Genomic DNA, 15160 nt, shown 5'->3' with positions numbered 1-15160 from the left:
GGGCCGAATGGCCTATTCCTGCTTCTATTTCTATGTACCTTAGAAATGAGCACTGTAAGGAGTTTTTTAACCTGATGTTATGAGACTTCTTACAGTGCTCATTTCTAAGGTACATAGAAATAGAAGCAGGAGTAGGCCATTCGGCCCTTTGAGGCTGTACTATCATTCATTTTGATCATGGCTGTTGATGAGAATTCAATATCTTGATCTCGGCTTTCCCTCACATCCTTGATCCCTTTAGCCCCAAGAGCAAAAACATAGGAAACAGAAGCAATGCCTAAACTGGAGGTCGCAACGGTCAGATCAATTGATGATCCAGCTTCTTCAAGAAAAAGAAGAGTACAGCACAGGAACTGGCCATGTGGCCCTCCAAGCCTGTGCTGATCATGATGTCCTAACCAGATGAAAAAAAACCTTCTGCCCTTACTTGGACTGTATCCCTCTATCCACTTCCTATTCATGTATCCATCCAAATGCCTCTTAAATGTTGCTACCTGCTTCCAACTCCTCATCTGGCAGCACGTTCCAGGCACCCACCACTCTCCACATGAAAAACTTCCCCCACATATCTGCCTTAAACTCTTCCCTTTCTCACCTTGAACCTGTGCCCCCTTGTAATTGCCACTTCTGCCCTGGGAGAAAGCCAAGTATATCTGGACCTTCATTCTCAGACATACTGGCTTTCCAGATGGTAATTCTCTGGTTGCTGCAAGCGTAAATACACAAGAGAGGCTTGAGGAAGGTGACGTAAGTGGAAAGCAAGAGGCCTACAGTCAGATCATCTTTCGCATCGACATCATGCGAGATTGTGGAATGAGGATAAAATGGGATTTCGCAAGTTGCATAAAGGTTGGAACGATAGTCATCCCAATGTCTTCAAGAGTTTCCCAATGACAACTGTGCCAATAATGCCAAGCAGAATCCCTTCAAGAGGGTGAGGAAATGCCATCATGTCTATCTCCAGTGCTTTTTTGCTGCTGTTGCCTCCTGTCATGTGTGAGTTTGTCCTGCGGGAGAGAGGGAAGGGTGTCAGTGAGTGTGTTGTAATGTGATTGGGTGAAGTGTCTGTCGCGGCTGGTTAGCTGGGAGTATGTGGAAGCTGCGAGATGTGGGTACAAGTCATGCAGCATGGGTCAAGTGTGTGAGGTTGAACGGAGCATGTGAATGTTATGCAAGTGCCCCGATTGCTGGGAGATTGTTGGTAGGTGAGTCACGGTGGTGCGATACATTGAGCAGTGTGTAAAACTGATGTGTGGTTGCAGATGGCAGCAAATCAAGAGGCATTCTCTGACCTCGACCATTCCTGTGAAACCACTGAACATTTTCTGACACTGTATCCCAGTGATCAGAACCAGACTGTTGGCATTGACCTCTGCTCGCGCTGCTTTTGCAATGTCTACATGTAGAGCTTCTTGGCACTGTGCGGCAAGGTCACCTCTCTCACCTTTCCACTTCCTGCACTTAAGGCTTGCTGGCTGGACTGGAGGACCCTCTCTCTGACCCACCATTCCATTAGACCAGTGGCTTCCTGCTCAGAAATTCTTTCCCAGCTGCTATGAGCATCTGTTACAGGCAAAAAAAAAGCACTTCCCCTTTCAAGAGATGCAGCTTGCTTTCAGAATAAAGAACAAATACACAACATAGGAACAGCCCTTCGGCCCTCTGAGCCTGTGCTGAACATGATGCCTTAACTAAACTCAAGTGCTTTCTGCCCTTACTTGACCATATCCCTCTATTCCCTCCCTATTCATGTACCCATCCAGGTGCCTCTTAAATGTTGCTGATGTGCCTGCTTCCACCACCTCCTCTGGCAGCGCCTTCCAGGCACCTATTCTCTCTGTAAAAAACTTCCCCTGCACATCTCCCTTAAACTTTCCTTCCCTGTCGTTGAATTTGTGCCCCCTTGTAATTGAGGCTTCCACCCTGGGAAAAAGCCTGTAACTATCCACCCTGTCTGTCCCTGTCTCAATTTTGTAGACCTCTATCAAGTCTGCCCTCAGTCTCTGTCTTTCCAGTGAAAACAATCCCAGTTTATTCATAGCCAACACCCTCGAGACCAGGCAAAATCCTGGTGAATCTTCTTTGCACTCTCTCCAAAGCTTCCACGTCCTTCTTTGATTTGATTAACTATTATTACATATTATTATACAGTGAAGCATATTGTTTCTTGCACACTATACAGACAGAGCATAGAACAGGAAAGGAGAGAGTGCAAAGTGGTAGTGTGGTGAACAGAACTGCAGGCAATATTCCAATGTGGCCTAACCAAGGTTTTATATAGCTGCAATATGATTTCCCAACTCTTGTACTCAATGCCCCGGCTGATGAAGGCAAGCATGCCATATGCCTTCATAATCACCTTGGCCACCAGTGTTGCCACTTTTAGGGAAGTGTGAACCTGCACGCCCAGATAGAGAAGTGTTGGCTTGGCTTTCGTTGACTCTAGCGTCACAGGAAGCTGGACACACTGCTGACGAAACAGCCACTTAGTAGTGTGTTTAAATAATCATGGGGTTGAGGGGGTGGCATGAAATCTGTGCGCTGCCTGCAATTCTGTGCAATAATTGCACATCACAATCCTTGCACCCACTAATGGGCCTTATGCAATTTTTAATCATTATTGTTCTATATCTGTATACTGTGGGCCTATGAAGCCTCAGTATCCATAGCCAGGACTTGCTCACTGTGCATGAGTATCCACCATCAGGAAGTGGTGTCTCTTTTTTTAAGGAAGCTACATTCTTACTAATTCTGACGACATTCGCTAGCTATCCAGGTCATGTTGTAATGATGCAGTGAGGTCGGTGGAGATTCCATTCCAAGCAAGGTTTGATGGGAAGTACAGGTACTGCCTGGAACCTCACATAAGAACTCCATACATGTCTGTCTGCCTTCAGCAGCACCCAGATGGCGTGCAGGCACCAGAAGGTCTGTGGTCTTAGGGGGCCATAACATCTAGTGTAAATAGCTCATAGACATTTACAGCACAGAAGGATGCCATTCAGCCCATCGTGTTCACACTGATCAACAAAGATCTGACTACACTAAGCTGCACACTGAGCTTTGACAAAGGGTCACCTGGACTCGAAACGTCAGCTTCTCTCTCTCCTTACAGATGCTGCCAGATTTTCCAGCATTTTCTCTTTTGGTTTCTAACGACGCTAATCCTATTTTCCAATGCTTGTCCTATAGCCCTGGAGGTTTCGGCAGGGCAAATGAATATTTAAATACTTCTTAAGTATTCTGGCTACTCTGACCCAACCAACCTTTCAGGCAGTCAGTTCCAGACTCTCTCTGGGTGAAAATGTTTCTCAACTCCCCTCTAAGACTTTTATGTCTTAACTTAAATCTACTCCCCCTGGTTGTCGACCGCTCTATTAATGGAAGAAGTGTCTTCCTATCCACTCTATCTATGCCCCTCGTAATCTTACGCACCTCAATCCGCTCTAAACCTTTGCTGTTCCGAGGGAAACAGCCCTAGCCTATCCAATCTTTACTCAGAGCTCGGACCCTCCAGTCCAGGCAGCATCCTGGTAAATCTCCTCTGCACCTTCTCCAGTGCACTTTGGGAAAGAATATATTGAATCACGGGATATTGTAGAAAGAATTGAAAGTGAGTATCCCATCACTCAGATCGGTTTAAGATGACCTGGAGTCCTAGAATGAGACAGCACAGAAGGATGACATTTGGCCCATTGTACCTGCCTTTGACTGAGGTGTACTCCCAGAAACCTGCAGGTTACCCTGCGTGGGTTTGCTCGTCATGCTAACTGAGTGACAAACTGCTCGCCCACTGGATTAATATCAGCGGCGGAGGTATAAGAGCTTTAAGCAGCAGAAAGACTGTCCACGGACGTTTCTACCATCAACATAATTGGGTGGAGTCCCATCCACCAACCTCCCGTCTGATTAAATGCCACTCGCCACCAATCTCACCATGGGGGAGAATTAAATTCCACCCATAGTCTATATTCATAAAATTCCTACAGTACAGAAGGAGGCCCATCGAATTTGTGCCCACCACAATCCCATTCAGGCTCCAGTCCTGCAACCTGCCCCTTTACCCTGCTAATCCCTCTGACGCTGAGGGGCAATTTAGCATGGCCAACCCACCTAACCTGTGGGAGGACACTGGAACACCCGGAGGAAACCCATGCAGACTCCACACAGGCAGTCACCCAAGACCGGAATTGGGCCCGGCTCCCTGGCACTGTGAGGCAGCAGTGCTAATCATTGTGCCACCGTGCCACCCACTTCTGAATCATCTCCTCTTCAAGAGCCTTCCAGTGGACAACTTTGCTTTCAAAATTGAGGATTTAGCAGTAATTGATTGCTATCTGGTCCTCAAAAACCAGCAACCAGGCATGCACTTCCTCTTGTTTAAGAAGCCCTTGCTTCTGGCTCAATATACGCAAAGTATATTTCTTAAATATAATATTCATGAGGGCATCAAAACATTATCCGGTTGGCTCGTGACTTGTTTCCCAACCTAATGGCCAGATCAAACTTTTGTTGCTGCAGTGACCACAGTAACCAACAATGAACCTCTTGTTTCCAGTTCCCGTGACTTAAAAAAAAAATCCATGCCAGAAGTGTTGAAAGGCGAATAATGGTTCAATTTAATGGCATCAAACAAATGATTGTATCAGGGTGAATGGTTCATGCCAACACAAATCAGTGCCATCACCTGTTGCCAACTGAGTAGAATGGCAGCGTATTCCGACCAGCTGAAACTTGGAAGAAAACAACTAAAGAAGAGGTGAGACCCCCAACAAACATTTTCTTCAATTCCATGAATTCCATGATGCTGGAAATAATGAGGATGATCCTCATATTTATTAAGATAAAGGATTGTGGCACACAGCAGAGGATTCTTGAACAGCTTGTGTCACATCTGTAACAGAGGAAATGCTTGACACCTTCTTACAGAATGCTGTCAATCAACATGCAAGTCATGAAGTCAGTCAGCAACACTTCAAGGAAGAAATCTACTGAAATTCTCAGACGAGATGATTAAACAAGGCAATAAGAATATCATGTAGATATTTTCAGAACCCATTTTAGGCTGGTATGTGCTCTCACATATTGGTAACTCTGTAACACCTCACCCTTTGTCTCATTGTGCACACCCTTGTCCTGTAATACCTCACCCTATAATACTTTACCCTTTAGTAACTCACCATGTAGTACCTGACCCTGTAATACCTGACCCTGTAACATCTCACCCTGTAATACCTCACCCTATAATAACTCATCCTGTAACACCTCATCTTTTACCTTATCATGTTGTACCTTGCCCTATAATACGTCACCGTGTAGTACCTGACCCTGTAATATCTGACCCTGTAATAACTTATCCTGTAATATCTCACCCAATAACAGCTCACCTCGTAATGCCTACGTCATCCTGTAATACTTTACCCTTTAGTAATTCATCGAATAGTACCTGACCCTGTAATACCTCACCCAGGAATATTTTACCCTTTAGTAACTGGCCGTGTAGTATCTGACCCTGTACCCTAATGGCTAATCAACTCAAGGATAGAGTTTCATGTGCATTATGCCAGGTTTTGGCTGCAAAAGGGGATCAAAAAGTACCATATGAGCAGGCACTTTTGTTGGTCAAGCTACGAACTTCACTGGGCCAATTTTGTAAGCGACATTCTGGAAAATCCTACACAATGTGCCAGGTTAAGGGAAAAAGGCACCATGTCATAATGCTCATTCGGAGAACTGGTGCAGACACGATGGGCTGATTTGGTTCTATGTCAGTCTCTCAAAGGACAAGTTTCGGGATACATTACCCTGTAACACCTCACCCCCTAATACCATACGTCACGGGAACAGGAAAGATTTATTTTATGATTTTGTATGAAAATGTTTGTCAAGCAGAAGCTAAAATTGCACACAGTACTAGTTTCTCTTTGGGATGAGAAGTCATAGTTTTAGGATAAGGGGTAGCAAATTTAAAACGGAGTTGAGGAGAAACTATTTCTCCCAAAGGGCTGTGGATCTGTGGAATTTGCTACCCCAAAGTGCAGTGGATGCTGGGACAGTGAGTAAATTTAAGGAGGATTTAGATAGATTTTTAATTGGTAATGGGTTGGAGGGTTACGGGGAGAAGGCAGGAAAATGGGGATGAGGAGCATATCAGCCATGATCGAATGGCAGACCAGACTCAATGGGTTGAATGGTGGAGTGGACTTGATGGGCCGAATGGCCTAATTCTGGTCTTATGAATTTGTGAACTCACCAAAACCCTGTAGAATTGTAACAAGATTTCTTTATTCTTGTACTCCAATCCCCTTGCAGTAAAGACCGATAATGTTATTTCTTCCCTAATTGCTGAGGGTGTTGTGAAGCAAAAAATTTGGAATGTCTTTCCCCCGGAAGCCACTTTCATTCTCCGCGACTACACAGGAAATTCTTCCTTCGATTAAAAGGCTAAGAGTCCCTTTTCCTCCCAACGTTGGGAAAAAAAAACATTTCCTCTTCACATGCAGCTGTCACAAGTGTCTAGCCTGAAGTGACTTGTTCTTGTTCCAGAGCATTTCAAATGCTGGACTTGGCACTAAACAAAACAAAACATATCTTGCACCTGAAGAGCAGGTCTGGTGATCAGCCAGTGACAGAGCATCGGTACACTCTGACGTAAGCAGAGATAGACACGCCAATTAAAGATAAAGTCGTCATCGTCCCAGATGACCATCGGGCTGCTCTCCTTTTGTGGAGGGGGAAAGCTGACTGGTGGTGATTTAAGCTGAGGGCCATCACACCTCAGGCAAAGGGGCAAGGTTGAGAAGATGGGGCCTTCACACAAATAACACCAAATTTACTCTAATGTGGTCAAGATAGAGAACTAGGATCCAGTGAGATAACAATCAGCATCGGAAAGGAAGCAGCAGTCTGAGCAAACAATTGAACAGAGTGGCATTGAATTCTATCGCGACCAAAGCATTAAGTTTAAAATTAGGACTGTAGGAAAAACAAGACTCTTGTTTGTTTACTGTGAGTCTGGAGTAACTGTTTGTTACTCTGTGTATCTTTTAGCAGAAACGAGCAACTTGAAGATTTAAACACGTGTAAATTTAGGTATAAATACCTGAAATATAGACCCATTTGCAATCTAAAAACTCAGTGCATGTTGGATTTTGTTTTATCTTTAAATGTAAGATTTTTCAATGCTGGGACTCCAAATTGGCAAAAAGGCTGGGGCATTGATGAAGCAGTGGATTTAAAAGTAAATAGCGAGTAAGCATAAAGAAAATAGCACACAGAGTGGGCTGCTGAATCCTGGCTGATTTAATCTGGCAACTCCCTAACTCTGGCATTCCCTCCCTTTTCCTCTTTGTCTCTCCACCTCTCTCTCTCTCTGCAGGTTGCTCTTTCAGTCCTATCTCTCTGAGCAAGCTGTTAGTCACTGGTCCGACTGCCTGCCTCTGGCTTGGTGCCAATTCTGTCCCATTATGCTCCTTTGGATGTTTTACTGTGTTCAATGCGGCTTTCTAAATGCAAGCTGTTGTTGTTAATATATGCTTGATTTCCCTTATTTGATCAGAAAAATTGGCATTCGTCACTTGCCCATCTCTCAGTAGCTCATAGAATAGAACTGACAGAACCATCGAGGTTTTAAAAATGGCACACGATAGCAGAGCTGACCTAACCGCACAGCACACTTACACATGAATATACTCTGCATCACACTTTGGCAACATGGATACAAATCCCTTGATAGTCAGGCAAAATAAAAAAAAGAGAACAAGTATTTTTCAAAATGGAAACAATCGTTATTCCCAATATTACTGACTGGTATAATATGTTGATAACGAGTTGTGAAGTCATAAAATCATAGAATCCCTACAGTGCATAAGGAGGCCATTAGGCCCATTGAGCCTGTACTGACAACAGGCCCTAGCCCCGTAACTCCACACATTTACCCAGCTAATCCCCCTGACACCAAGGGGCAATTTAGCACGGCCAATCAACCTAACCCGCACATCTTTGGACTGTGGGAGGAAACTGGAGCACCCGGAGGAAACCCACACAGACACGGAGAGAATATGCAAACTCCACACAGACAGCGACCCAAGGCTAGATTCGAATGCAGGTCCCTGGCACTATGAGGCAGCAGTGCTAACCACTGAGCCACTGTGCTGCCTCAAATGTTAAGGTATTGATCAAGTCTTTCTTCAACATGGGACCAACAACTATGTGACAATATAATTTATAAATGCCCCTCATCAGTGTGATAAATCAATATATTCAATATAATAAATTTATCCCCAATGTAAGTGCTTGTCTTTTACTACAAAGACTGACTTTTGATTGACAAGAGGGTCAAGGACTGTGGAGAGCAAGCAGAAAAACAGAATGAAGGTCACAATCAGATTAGCCATAAAATCTTACTGAATTGTGGATGAAGATGAGTAGGTGGCGTTGTGATATTGTCACTGGTCTAAGAGTCCGGAGACCCAGGCTAATGATCTGGGGACCTGGGTACTAATCCCACCATAGCAGATGATGTAATTTGAATTCAATTTAAAATAAAATTGGAATTAAAAGTCTAATGATAACCATGAAACCTTTCTCAGTTGTTGCAAAAAATCTATCTGACTCACTAATGTCCTTTAGGGAAAGAAGTCTGCCATTCTTACCTGGTCTGGCCTACATGTGACTCCACTTCCATAGTATTGTGGTTGACTCTTAAGTGCCCTCTGAAACGACTCAACAAGCCACTTAATTAAAGGGCAAACAGGCATGGGCAACAAATACTGGCCCAGCCACCAACACTCATGAACGAATCATAGAGTCATAGAGGTTTACAGCATGGAAACAGGCCCTTCGGCCCAACTTGTCCATGCCACCTTTTTTTTAAACCTGTAAGCTAATCCCAATTGCCCGCATTTGGCCCATAACCCTCAATACCCATCTTATCCATGTAACTATCTAAAAGCTTTTTAAAAAACAAAATTGTACCCACCTCTATTACTACCACTGGCAGCTTGTTCCACACACTCACCACACTTTGTGTGAAAAAATTTCCCCTCTGGACACTTTGGTATCTCTCCCCTCTCACCTTAAACCTATGCCTTCTAGTTTTAAACTTCCTTACCTTTGGGAAAAGTTATTGACAATCTAGCTGATCTGTGTCCCTCATTATTTTATAGACCTCTGTAAGATCATCCTTCAGCCCCCCGATGCTCCAGAGAAAAAAGTCCCAGTCAATCCAGCCTCTCCTTATAACTCAATCAATCAAGTCTCGATAGCATCCTAGTAAATCTTTTCTGCACTCTTTCTAGTTTAATATTATCCTTTCTATCATAGGGTGACCAGAATAGCACACAGTATTCCAAGTGTGGCCTTACCAATGTCTTGTACAACTTCAACAAGGCATTCCAACTCTTGTATTCAATTTCTGACTGATGAAACCAAGCATGCCGAATGCCTTCTTCACCACTCTGTCCACCTGTGACTCCACTTTCAAGGAGCTATGAACCTGTACCCCTAGATCCCTTTGTTCTGTAACTTTCCCCAACACCCTACCATTAACTGAATAAGTCCTGCCCTGGTTCAATCTATCAAAATGCATCGCCTCGCATTTCTCTAAATTAAACTCCATCTGCCATTCATCAGCCCACTGGCCCAATTGATCAAGATTCCGTTGCAATTGGAGATAACTTTCTTCACTGTCCACTATGCCACCAATTTTAGTGTCATCTGCAAACTTACTAACCATGTCTCCTATATTCTCATCCAAATCATTAATATAAATGACAAATAACAGTGGGCCCAGCACTGATCCCTGTGGCACACTGCTGGTCACAGGCCTCCAGTTTGAAAAACAATTCTCAGCAACCAGCCTCTGGCTTCTACCAAGAAGCCAATTTTGTATCCATTTAGATACCTCACCCCGAATCCTGTGAGATTTAACCTTATGCAACAACCTACCAAGCAGTACCTTGTCAAAGGCCTTGTCAAAGGAATAAAAAAAAGGTCGGAATGTGGCCAAGCAGTATTTCTTGGAGATAAAAATAACACTAAAATTAGACAGTTTGCCTCCTCTGTGGAAATTGTGATCCAGTTTCTTGTGTGTAAGTGACCCTGGGTCAACATTGTGACCAAAGTCAGCAGGACAGCTCCAGGGTAATGGAAGCTACATCCACCCTGCACAACACTATGGCATTTAGATTTCCCACAGCATCCCAACTGTAAACTACTGATGGTGATGACCAGCTTAATGTTAACTAGTGCCAGATTAAAAAGTTTTGTGTTGCAAAACAATGCCTGATGCCCATTGTGTGAACCCCCTCACCCCACCCACCACATGACAAAACTCCATCCTCACATCAGTTTCACAGGGTTCCCAACTCATTGGAACATAGAAGACAGGAGCAGGGGGAGGCCATTTGGCCCTTCAAGCCTGCTCTACCATTCATCACGATCATGGTTGATCATCCAACTCAATAGCCAATTCTGCCTTCTTGCCATAACCTTTGATCCCATTCACCCCAAGTGCTATTTCCAGCTGCCTCATTACATTCAATGTTTTGGCATCAACTACTTCCTGTGGCAATGAATTCCACAGGCTCACCGCTCTTTGGGTGAAGAAATGTCTCCTCACCTCCTCACCTATCCTAAATGGTCTATCCTGAATACTCAGACTGTGACCGCTGGTTCTGGAGTTACCCACCATTAGGAACATCCTCTCTGCCTCTACCTTGTCTAGTCCTGTTAGAATTTTATAAGACTTACGAGATCTCCCCTTATTCGTATGTACACCCCAGGAATGATGTGGATATGCCGGTGTTGGACTGGGGTAAACACAGTAATAAGTCTGACAACACCAGGTTTAAGTCCAACCGATTTATTTGATAGTAAAACTATCAAGCTATTCCAATCAGTACTCTGTAAACTGTCTGTGCTTTATATGCTCTGTCTGAGGCCAGAACTCTCCATTCACTTGACGAAGGGACAAACCCCGAAAGCTTGTGAGTTTGCTATCAAATAAATCGGTTGGACTTAAACCTGGTGATGTCAGACTTTTTACTGTGTACATCCCAGGAATGCCCTGGAATCGAAATTCTCCAGGATTTAAAGCATGGTCTCCTGGACACAGTCAACAACTCACAGGTATATTGAAACAAAAAAGTTTGCCTTATTTATTAGAAGCCTTTGTTTAACATGACGGTATTGGGAATGAGGGAATAAAGGCTGTTTGACCAAGTAATGAAGTTGGGGCAGCATGGTGGCACAGTGGTTAACACTGCTGCCTCACAGCACCAGGACAGGGGTTTAATTCTGGCCTTGGGTAACTGTCTATGTGGAGTTTGCATGCTTTCCCTCTGTCTGCATGGATTTCCTTCAGCTGCTCCAGTTTCCTCCCACAGTCCAAAGATGTGTGGACTAGGCGGATTGGTCATGATAAATTACCCTTAGCATCAGGGGGATTAACGGGATAAAATGTGAGGCTACAGGGATAGGGCCTGGATGAGATTGCTGAGAATGCAGGCTTTATAGGCCAAATGGCCCCTTCTGCACTGTAGGGATTTTATAGGATTGGTAATATCATGAAGCCTCCAGGAATGTCTAAGCAGAGTTGGCAACCCGACAGTTGGATTCAGACACAGGTATAGATGGAAGAACTGTGTGCTGTCCAACAGTGTCAACTGTGCCAAATACCACTTACATCTAATAGAAGCACAAACAACTTCAACAATCAAGAAATGGATAACACTGATTATAATTTATGAATGCATAGATTTTACCTAGATCTGAAGTTAATAGGCACATATATATTGATCACAACAGTAACTGTATTCAGCACATGCTTTGCAAAAAGTAAACTCAATCAAACCTTGTAGACTTGACCATACGTCCCATTGCCAACCACTTCGACTAATTCAAATATCCCTGCAGGATCCTGTGGAGAAGAAATTGCATTTAAAGTAGTTAAAAAAAACACCAAATCATTCATTCATTCACGTTAACAATATTTACAATTCCAAAAAAGTTCCCCACTCTCTCGCTCCTCACTGAAGTTAAAAGTGAGGACTCCTTATAGAATTGTGGAACCATAGAATCTCTACAGTGCAGAAGAGGCCATTTGGTCCATCGAGTCTGTACCGACTCTCTGAAAGGACATCTCTATGCTTTGTATAGCACGCAAGAAATAATACTTTTCACTATACAAAATCAAATTATGTGTGTAAAATCAAATTAACTCTATTCCCATAACCCCACACATTTACCATGGCTAATCCATCCAGTTGACACATCTTGGGACACTAAGGGACAATTAAGCATGGAAATCCACCTAACCTACACACCTTTGGATATCAGTTCCCTGTGGGGTGACTCTTAAGCTAGTTATTAATAGTCACGACCTGCAATCCAGCCTCAGGTGAAACCTGACGTGTTGGGAGGGCAATCATAGAGCCCTACAGTGCAGAAGGAGGCCCTTCGGTCCATCGAGTCTGTACCAAACACAATCCCACCCAGGCCCTACCCCCATTTCCATACATATTATACCCACTAATCCCTCTAACCTACACATCCCTAGACACTAAGGGGCAATTTCTCAGCATGGCCAATCAACCTGACCCGCACATCTTTGGACTGTGGGAGGAAACCAGAGCACCCAGAGGAAACCCACACAGACACAAGGAGAAAGTGCAAACTCCACACAGACAGTGACTCGAGCCAGGAATCGAACCCAGGACCCTGGAGCTGTGAAGCAGCAGTGCTAATCACTGTGCTACCGAGGGCAAGGGACCATTCAAGCCACAAATAAAATCACCCAGTTCAGAATCTGGAAAGGTAACTGTCAGGAGATGGTGTAAAATCCCTACTCGCCGCACTTCAGCGCCTGTTCGGCTACACTGAGGGAGATACCCAGTCTCTAATAGTTTAAAACAAAACTCCTGCAGTGTAGTATCGGACTCAAATCAGCCCCATTCATCACAGATGAACAGCTAGGATATAACTACTACTGTTTTTTTAAACAAACACTGATATTTACCAAAAAGCAGCAATCAACTCTTTTAAATATTACTTGCACTGTGTGTGTGTGAACTGCACACTTTAAAAGCACTTACCCGCAGACAGGAGAGGTTAATGTTATCGAGGCTTCTTGCTGGAAAGTCCTTAGCCATCGTTGGGCCACTTATAAAAATAAATAAAAATGTTCCTTGAAAAACGACTTGAAACTTTTTTTTTAAATTACATTCCTCTCCCCGGCCCCCTCCCCTGTTCCTCCGCTAAGTGTGAAAGGATTACATCGGTGCCACTGTCTCGCCTCCTGCCTCCTCGGCAGCTGTACACTCGCTGACACAAACACAGGAAGCATCGCATCCACCAACTCCAACACAACCCGGAAAACATAGTCAGAGGAAATGAACGGGGCAGAAGAGATCTTAACACGAACTCAAGAAAACACACACATAACTTCGTGGCATTTCCCACGGAACAGGCAAGAAAACTGGCGAGAGTAAACTCCCCTGGTGAAGTGAATTCAGGAATTGTTTCTCTCTGCAAAGTTTACCAAACTCTCATGTGTAACAGGGCTGCTGAGATGCGGCGGGTTAGGCTCAACTCATACTCTCTCTCTCTCTCTTTCACTGTCTGGGCTGTCTATGAATAGATTTACTGACTGGTTGCAGCTTCAGTCTGGGTGCAGAATGTGGTCTTAGCGTGCAAGCTGGCAGACTTGATAAAGAAAAGGAACTTGTTCGAGGCAGTGACATCAAGCAAGCTCACATACTCTGCACATAGGATGTGAACGGGAGGGGGAGTGCTGGGGGTGGTTGGTCGGGGAAGGGGGTGGTGGAGAGGAGAGGTAATGCCAGGCCAAAACACCTGGAAAAGATACACGACCCCAGGGGTGGCGTTGATGGATAATGTCAGCACATGGACTGGCCTCTTTATAGGACAGGTGATGGGGGCAAGCGGAGAGCAGGAGTCAATGGAGAGAGATTGTTCATAGTGCATTCAATCCTCCACAAAGGAGGACAGATGAATGATAAGACAAAGTGTGTCGAGACTAGAGGAACAACAGAATTAGAGCAAGATAAGAACACCACAGCCCTCCAAGCCTGCTTAGAGTGATACAGTGGTTAGCACTGCTGCCTCACAGTGCCAGGGACCCGGGTTCAGTTCTGGCCTTGGGTCACTGTCCTTTTGGAGTTTTCACATTCTCCCCACTTCCATTGTTTCCTCTCGCAGATGTGTAGGTTAGGTTGATTAGCCATGCAAATTTGCCCCTTGGCTAACACTGCAGCCTCACAGCGCCAGGGACCTGAGTTTGATTCCCAGCTTGGGTCACTGTGTGGAGCCTGCACAGTCCAAAGATGTGTGGGTTAGGTGGATTGGCCATGATAAATTGCCCCTTCGTGTCAGAGGGATTAGCAGGGTAAATATGTGGCGGATAGGGTTGGGATTGTTGTTGTTGCAGATTCAATGGGCCAAATGTGTCCTGTGCTGTATGATTTCTATGGTTTGACCCCATGTCTGCATGGGTTTCCTCTGGGTGCTCCGGTTTCCTCCCACAGTCCGAAAGTCATGCTGTTTAGGTGCATTGGCCATGCTAAATTCTCCCTCAGTGCACCCAAAGTGTGGTGACTAGGAGATTTTCACAGTAACATCATTGCAGTGTTAATGTAAGCCTACTTATATCACTAATAAATAAACTTAAACTTTAAACAAAGACATGTTGGTTAGGTAAATTGGGCATGGATTCACCATGGATTTATGGGGTTACAGAGATAAGGTGGTGGGTCTGGGTTGAATGTCCTTTCAGTGAGTTGGTACAGCTTTGATTGGGCTGCAGGGTTTCTATAGTACTTCACTGTTCTACACAATCCTGGCTGATTTTTGACTTCAGCTCCACAAACCTAATCCTCAATATTCCTTGATTCCATAATAGTCCAAAAATTGATTAACCTCATGCTTGAATTTAGTCAACGACTACACATTCACGGCCTCTAGAGCAGAGAACTTCAAAGATTCACAACAATAAATTTCTCTTCATCTCAGGAAGTAAGTGAACATAAGAACATAAGAAACAGGAGCAGGAGTAGGCCACCTAGCCCTTCGAGCCTGCCCCGCCATTCAATAAGATCATGGCTGATCTGTCGTGGGCCAACTTATTGGCCTACAATAATGC

The 15160-nt window shown here is 44.4% G+C and overlaps 1 protein-coding gene across 1 annotated transcript in view; it reads right to left on the bottom strand.

Annotated features, from left to right (window-relative positions):
* The window catches only part of LOC145342331 (mitogen-activated protein kinase kinase kinase kinase 4), a 281028-nt gene extending 267854 nt beyond the window's left edge, over positions 1-13174 (bottom strand). Inside the window, exons 1-2 of the mRNA XM_080187822.1 lie at positions 13095-13174; positions 11855-11920 (exon numbers count right to left, since the gene is read on the bottom strand). Coding sequence (XP_080043948.1) covers positions 11855-11920; positions 13095-13151 — 123 coding nt within the window. The 5' untranslated portion in view covers positions 13152-13174. The remainder of the gene's footprint in view (positions 1-11854; positions 11921-13094) is intronic.
* Positions 13175-15160: the final 1986 nt, after the last annotated feature.

This window comes from Carcharhinus amblyrhynchos, chromosome 4, assembly GCF_965287045.1.
Source record: "Carcharhinus amblyrhynchos chromosome 4, sCarAmb.v2.hapA, whole genome shotgun sequence".
Classification (NCBI taxonomy): domain Eukaryota; kingdom Metazoa; phylum Chordata; class Chondrichthyes; order Carcharhiniformes; family Carcharhinidae; genus Carcharhinus; species Carcharhinus amblyrhynchos.
This window is presented reverse-complemented; position numbering and strand designations above follow the sequence as displayed.